Source organism: Notolepis coatsorum (assembly GCF_963971535.1).
Source record: "Notolepis coatsorum genome assembly, chromosome: 11".
In the NCBI taxonomy this organism is placed as follows: domain Eukaryota; kingdom Metazoa; phylum Chordata; class Actinopteri; order Aulopiformes; family Paralepididae; genus Notolepis; species Notolepis coatsorum.
Window position 1 is genome coordinate 75,929,126 of NC_140175.1, and position 7,706 is coordinate 75,936,831.

At 40.3% G+C, this 7,706-nt stretch overlaps 1 protein-coding gene across 1 annotated transcript in view; it reads left to right on the top strand.

The window, feature by feature from the left end:
- Positions 1-3,681: 3,681 nt before the first annotated feature.
- Positions 3,682-7,706, top strand: part of LOC311237157 (rod cGMP-specific 3',5'-cyclic phosphodiesterase subunit beta-like) — a gene marked incomplete at both ends in the record, with an annotated part of 77,939 nt that continues 73,914 nt past the window's right edge. Inside the window, 2 exons of the mRNA XM_084324963.1 lie at positions 3,682-3,840; positions 5,649-5,960. Of these exons, the coding sequence (XP_084181089.1) occupies positions 3,682-3,840; positions 5,649-5,960 (471 nt within the window). The remainder of the gene's footprint in view (positions 3,841-5,648; positions 5,961-7,706) is intronic.

A 7,706-nucleotide genomic window follows, 5' to 3' on the forward strand; every position in this document is an offset into this window, starting at 1 on the left:
TAAGCTGTAGTCACGAGAGACCTAGGTCGTGGTTTTTAGCCTCACGTAGCTTGGCTTTTAGTGGGACATAAACGGTGCGGAGCAATAGCTATCGATTAGCCGGAAACGGAAATGCTGAAATAATAACGTGAATTATTCTAAAAGTTATAATTATTTTGTCTCATCTTGTTTTAGTCAACATAAATTAAGAGAGAATTCGTCATGGTTTTTGTAAAGTACATTTTTGTGTCCTCAGATGTAGTCAACGATCATGTATAAATAATTTAGTCACATTAGTGTCACATGATCTACATTAACGTGACGTCACGTCTCGTTGTCGTCGGGGGAAAAAGCTTCGTTGACGACCATATATAGTAATAATTTTCGCTGACAAAATTACCACTGCGCTCGACCAATAGCAGCCTCTTTGTTGCCAAGTTACAGACCACAACAAATGTGTGTAAAGTCTAACGTGACATTAGCATGCCATCCACAAAGTACATCTCGACGAAAATTGACAAAAAACACCTTCTAAAGTTCGCAAAAAGGTTTCTAAACAATGTTATATGCATATACGCTACTTGCTATATTAGAGCTGTCCTGACTAAGGATTTGGATAGTTGACTATGATTGGCCAAAATTTGCTGTTAGTCGACCAAAAAAGAAAAAAAAAGTATAATATTTATTTATTAAAAAAAATCATTCCATCTGGGCTGTGGGGGGTGCTTAATGTCTGAAGGAGTCGACTGAAGGCTTCTTGTCCTCTGCAAAAAGCATACAATTGGTCCACTGATGGATACATCTTGATATTTGTCTATTCTAGTGTGTTCATTAGATTAGATGGGTGAAATCCTCTTTCAGTGCATCCGTGCCTGTTTTCTTAGGCAGTTAGCCTCTGGTATGTGTGCCATTAGCGTTAGCCACGCTTCTAGGCCTCTTTTCTTTTGGAAATAATGATTAAAAAAAAAATATATATATATATATAGTTTTTATAAATATATATATATATATATATTTTTTGTATTCGACTAGAGAGATTGACCAGTCGACTACGGCTCCTTTCGACCGATTAGTTGACTAATCGACTAATAGGGGTCAGCCCTACTTGCTATAGGCGTTTTATCGACAAAAAGCGATTGAATACAGCTGAGAAACGGGCCACAACGTGTTCTGCAGCTCAAGATGTGGATGTAGGGTCTGAGTTTACAGAATATGGTTCTACAAGTGAAAGTCCTCTGAAAAACTTTGATCCAGGACAGGCCTACCAGTTTTTGCTGGCCCTGTACTTCCAGACTGTGGCATCTTTTTCATTCATTCTTCATTAATGCCTTGGAGACACATTGAGGGGTAGAACTTCATTTCAGTGGTGGTGAGATTACAGAAAAAGGAAAACGAATAGTCAAGGAAAGAAAATAAAATAAAAAAGAGATGAAAAAGAATCAGTTAAACATTTACACTCGACACACTCTAAAATCAGATCTTTGAAAGATGTATCTAATCTATCTAAGTGCTTTGCAATTCATTCCAAGAATAAGAGGCACAGATGTTAAACGCAGTCTTTCCCAAATTGAATTAACCTGAGGAACATGCAATGTAAGCCAGTCCTGGGAGTTGGTTTGGTAAGCTCCTACACTCCAGTATAATAGCGAGGTAATATAAGGTGGTGGTTGGTCTGACAAAGACAGCTTATCAGTGTGATGGTGATGGACATTTCACAACTTTAGATTGTACCGACATAACACAGGATATGTTGTCCTTAATTATACCTGAGACAACTATCAGTGTGATGGATTGTACAGGAAGACGTTTCACAACTGTAATTTGTACCGATATCTTGTCCTTATGGTATTTCCATGCTTTTCTGGTCACTACCATGATGGAAATACCATTTCCACTACCATGATGATAGTGACCAAAAATGGAAATACCATTTGTGTCATTGAACTGGATTACACCATGGTATTATTTAAGTAAAAAAGTGGTACAATAGTGATACATGACGTTTACCATGCAAGTACCATGGCAAATATTATACTAATACGATGGTAAAACTGAAGCTACCATCAAACTACCACCTTTTTGTACAAGAGTACTTCTGTATACATATTGGATGCATATTTACTTATGGATTACACTTACTATCTTATTTAAAATAACCAATTTTTTGTGTAGAGTTGTGTAGAGTTAGATTCCTATGTCATCTTAAATATGGAATTGACATGAATAAAATAGAGCAGAGAGGAGAGATGGTGAGCAGAGAGAGATGGATGCTGAGATAATCAGCCAGTGGCCTAACTAAATAGGGCTTATACCTGAGGAGGCCTTGTTTAATTAGAACTTAAAGAGCTTGGAGGGGTGAGAGAGAGAGAGAGAGAGAGAGAGAGAGAGAGAGAGAGAGAGAGAGAGAGAGAGAGAGAGAGAGAGAGAGAGAGAGAGAGAGAGAGAGAGAGAGAGAGAGAGAGAGAGAGAGAGAGAGAGAGAGAGAGAGTCATGTCACTGTCACTGTCACTGTCATGGTGTACAATATGTGGAAATGTGACTACATATGCTTTAGGAGGGATGGGCTCCTTTCATCTCATCCAGAGTGGGGGAACCCCCTAACATGGGTTATGCTGCATTTACTGTAAATGCCGCTGCTTTAGTGTGCAATACATACATTACTTTGGACAGGAATAGGCATTTTAGTAGCCCATGCTAGCTTCCGCAAGCACAGGCAAAGGCAAAGAGAGACAAATGCAAACAAAAAAAAGACAACTGACAAATGTATAATGTCTCTTTCTGTATCTCTTTGTATCTAGAGGTTGAGATGCCCACTCCGGTCTTTAACTGACTGCATTTTATTAAGAGGTACAGTTTGAAAAGGCTTTTCCTGGCTCTAGTGAGACGTCGTCATCTGCTTTGTAGGACAGCAAAGGAGGGTGAAATAGTTTATTGGAACTGTAGCTTATAGTCTTCCTATAGAGTTACCTCTAGCCTGTGACAGAGGAGCCTCTATGACTCACTGTAATGCAGGACTGATCCATGCGCGTGAACAGGGCAGTATGTACTGTATAGGCTACTCCATCAGTGTATATTCACAGTCACTGACCCAAACCAGTCTGACCACAGTTGTAACCGTGTCCTGCTCTGGGGTCTGGTTCCTCATCCCATAATATCTGCTGGAGCTGTGTGATGAAAATGCGGGACTAACATTATTAACCCTTTCACTACCACACTACTAAAGTGAAAACAAGTCAGTTGGCCCCTCGCAGGCCTTTTACCGGGCCATCGTCAGCTGATCAGTTTAGCACAGGCAGATCCCTGCTAACCTTCAACACTATCTGCTGATGACAGAGGGATTGTTGGGTTCAGCCCCCTCCACCTCCTCCTCCCTGCCCTGCGCTCCACATCACTCACCTTTCATCTTTTTTTTCAACGCACACCAGGGGGGGGGGGGGGGGGGGATTATAGGTTTTACAGGCAGTTGAATGCGTCTGCTTTCTCGTTCCCCCCGGTTCTCTGTAACGATTGCTTGTGGTTTTTGTAAATAAATAAAAGTAGGTTTTGGGGGAGGCGGGGGGTTATTTTTTATTTGTCGGGACATTGGGAGGATTTGGAGGTAGCTAGTTTTGAAAGGGTGCCGGATCTAGTGGTGGAGGGGGAGGAGGTTGAGAAGCCTCACTCTTGACCTGAAGAGGAAGAAGAAAAGGTGACGAAGAAAGAATGAGCGCAAAAAAGGAAGATGTGGAGAAGTTCCTGGACGGGAACCCCGTGTTCGCCAAAGGCTACTTTGCCAAGAAGTTCAATGCCGGCTCCATCTCAAAGGCGTCAGGAATCCCAGAGACGCAGGTGGATTTCAGTCAGTTCCAGGAGCTCAGCCAGGTAAATGAGAAATAATATCATATAAAACATATTATAGTTTACATATATACCTCATGCGTCTTTAAATGTAAGACACCAGTGAGAGGAGTGAGTTGAATGAAATGTAATGTGGTTGAATACCTCCATGTGAGACCTTTGAGGCTTAAATAGGGCGATATCTCTTGGCCGTGGAGAATGTGCCTTTGGGATACGTACAGGTACATAATAATATTTTAATTGACTGGAAGATACCCTATTTGATTTCCTGCAGTCGGCGGAATTAAAACTAGGGATGTTTGATATTGGCTTTTTTACCGATATCCGATATACCGATATTGTCCAACTCTTAATTTCCGATACCGATATCAACCGATACCGATATATGCGCGGAATAATTTGAGGTAATTGACATTACTAGGGTTGACCCCTATTAGTCGAATAGTCGACTAATCGATCGAAAGGAGTCGTAGTCGACTGCCAACCTCTTAGTCGAATGTAAAAAATTCAAATAAATATAAAAAAAATATATATATATCATTCTTTCCAAAAGAAAAGAGGCCTAGACGCGTGGATAACGCCAATGGCACGCATACCAGAGGCTAACTGCCTAAGAAAACAGGCACAGAGGCACTGAAAGAGGATTTCACCTGTCTAATGAACACACTAGACTAGACAAATATCAAGATGTATCCATCAGTGGACCAATTGCATGCTTTTGCAGAGAACAAGAAGCCTTCCGTCGACTCCTTCAGACATTAAGCACCCCCACAGCCCAAATGGAATGATAAAAAATTCATAAAATATATATATATATTTTTTTTCATAGTTGACTAATAGTCTATTGCGTGGGTAAAATAACTGGGGATGCCAATTTCTTTTTAATTAAAATTTGTTTTTTTTATAAATTTTTTATATATATATATATACTAAATATACACTAAATATACACTAAACACTAAATATACACTAAATATATACACTAAATAAAAATACACATTTCAAGTGTAAACATACAGCTATACTATTCCATGGGCTAGATTTAATAAGATTCGAGCTGAGTAAAGCTATTCCCACACCTCCAGGGCGGCAAATGTGCAGAGGCCAGAGTACTTAGTCTGCTGACGGACCCGTTTTAAGGTGTGGGAAGGGCTTTAGTCAGCTCGAATCTGATTGGCTAGTATTGGTTTTGGACTCCACATACATGAATCGCATGGTGGAAGCTGGAGAAAGACACCTCCCCACTGCCTCCTCTCCTCTGCTGCAGTGACTGCCTCAGTGACTGCACTGTGTCTCAGTGTGTTAGAGAGAGTGAGAAGGAGAAGAGGGGGAAACAATTTAAAATTATAACACAGAGATGAAAAATAATGATTTTTTTATTATGATTGTAAACTATATAATTTTTTTTTCATATTTCATATTTCATATTAATTCATATTTTAATAATGGGGAGGCCTGGCTTCCGTTGGCTTCCAGGAGGATTCGCAACTGCTATCGGCTAATTTCGGCCAATCAAAGTCGACTATCCAAATCCTTAGTCGGGGACAGCCCTAGACATTACATATCTCTTGTCATGGAATGAACACATTATGCATACTTTTGACAATAAATAAAGTAAGAATTTGTTCTTACTTGCTTGCCTGGGTAAATAAAGGTTAAATAATAAAAAATAAAAAAATTCTTTATTTATTTATTGTTTTTAACCGATACCGATAATTTCCGATATTACATTTTAATGCCAATATCGGCCTATAATATCGGACATCTCTAGTTAAAACCATATTGTTATTGCAGCTTATTGCAGCTTCTACTTTCCCCTCCCCCTCCTCCAGGTGGAAGAGAGCCACATCATGTTCGAAATGATCAAAGACATGCAGGAAAACGTCAACATGGAGAAGGTGGTCCTAAAGATCCTGAAGAGAATCAGCGCGCTCATCCACGCCGACCGCTGCAGCCTGTTCATGTACCGGCAGCGGAACGGCGTCGCAGAGCTCGCCACCAGGCTGTTCAATGTCAACGCCACGTCGGAGCTGGACCACTGCCTGATCCCTCCAGACTCCGAGATCGTCTACCCGCTTGATATCGGAATAGTCGGCAACGTGGCTCAGACCAAGAAGAACGTGAATGTGAAAGATGTCTCGCAGGTGAGAAGTTCAGAGGCTTAGAGTTAGTAGAAAATAACGCATCCTCCGGAATTAGTCTATGGTAAATATGGCTGATATAGGTGAGTGTTTATGCCTCAGAGGAAGGTGGTAATATTCCATATACCTGTATACAATTATAAAAAATTACCAGCACTCTGAATATTAATCTGTAAAGTATAGATCTATTATGGTACTGTATAATACTACATTGGATCCACATTTGCCTTTGTGAGGAAGTAGCTGGGGAAAGACAATGTGGGGGGAGGGGGGGGGGGGGCAGGAGTTGTATCAATGTGACTTCAGTGTGATACAGAGTGAAAATACAGCTTAACTGATGTGGCAGCATGTACTTATACAATATTACTGCACTGTACAAAGGCTGATCACTATTAAGTTGGTGATTATATAAATACTACCTAATCAACACCTGATGATCTCACTTTAGCACAGATACTGAAGCCATAAAACAATGACAAAAAGGACCTGCCAATCATGCATTATCATCTGCCAAACGGCGCCAGTATAATATGATGATATGACGAGATGACATATATGGTCAAAGTTTATTTAACCTGTAGATGAGTTGAAAAACAGTTAGCTATACTTGACTATGATGAGGAGAGGGGTGTAACCTAAATCCTCTTGTCAGATATAATCCATTTATGTCCATATCCCGTCATGCCCTGCTTTAGCTTTGGATTATGGGCCTGTGGTTATTAATATGCCAGTCAGCAGAAATGTCAGACCTCCCAAAGTCTGTTCTACTGCTCACTGACCAGAGAAATACACTGTACGCAGGACACATGAAGCAGTCATAGTGATACCAGGAGGCAGACTTCAACACCTTCATGACTGCTATAGGCTACGCAGGTGGCAACATGAATTTGAAGGACATCATGAGGGGCGTCTATATCATGTGTTTTTTTAAGGCTGTCAATCGATTAAAATATTTAATCTGATTAATCGCATGATTGTCCATAGTTAACTCGTGATTAATCGCAAATTACCTACCTTATCTACCTTTTTCAAGTTTTAATACTCTTATCAACATGAGAGTCAACAAATGCTTGCTTTATGCAGCCATTTAACACAAAAGGATGACCCCCATGCATTGCAAATTTGCATCAAATTCAAAACAGAGTGATGCACGTTAGGAACGTGTTACATTCACCCACACAAGGCCTGAGGACTCACACCCCCGCCCCCCCCTCTCTCTCTCTCTCTTATCTCTCTCTCTCTCTCTCTCTCTCTCTCTCTCTCTCTCTCTCTCTCTCTCTCTCTCTCTCTCTCTCTCTCACACACACACACACACACTCTCTCTCAGCTCGCTTTCTCTCTTGCCCCTTCCTCATCTCTCTCACCCCCCCCCTCTCTCTCTTTTTTATGGGAAATTCAAATATGAGTTTATTTCTGGGGTAGGATAACTCTAACCTACATCGTTTTGCATTTCTAAATTGTCAACTTTACCATTTTTTAACCCCTTTATAAGATATTGAAAGATATAAGGAAAATCATTTATATTGACAAAGACAAATAAAATGTATATATTTATTAACAGCTGAACTGCATGCATATCACTGGATACAATTACAAAGATCTATCTCCTGACTTTTCCAGGTTGCACAAATCCTGCTTTGACTCATTCTTCCTACTGGTCTCCTGAGCCCTGATCCTTAAATGTAAATGGTAAATTTACATTTACATTATATGATCCTCTTTTCCTGTGAGAAGTATTGCAGAAGCCTC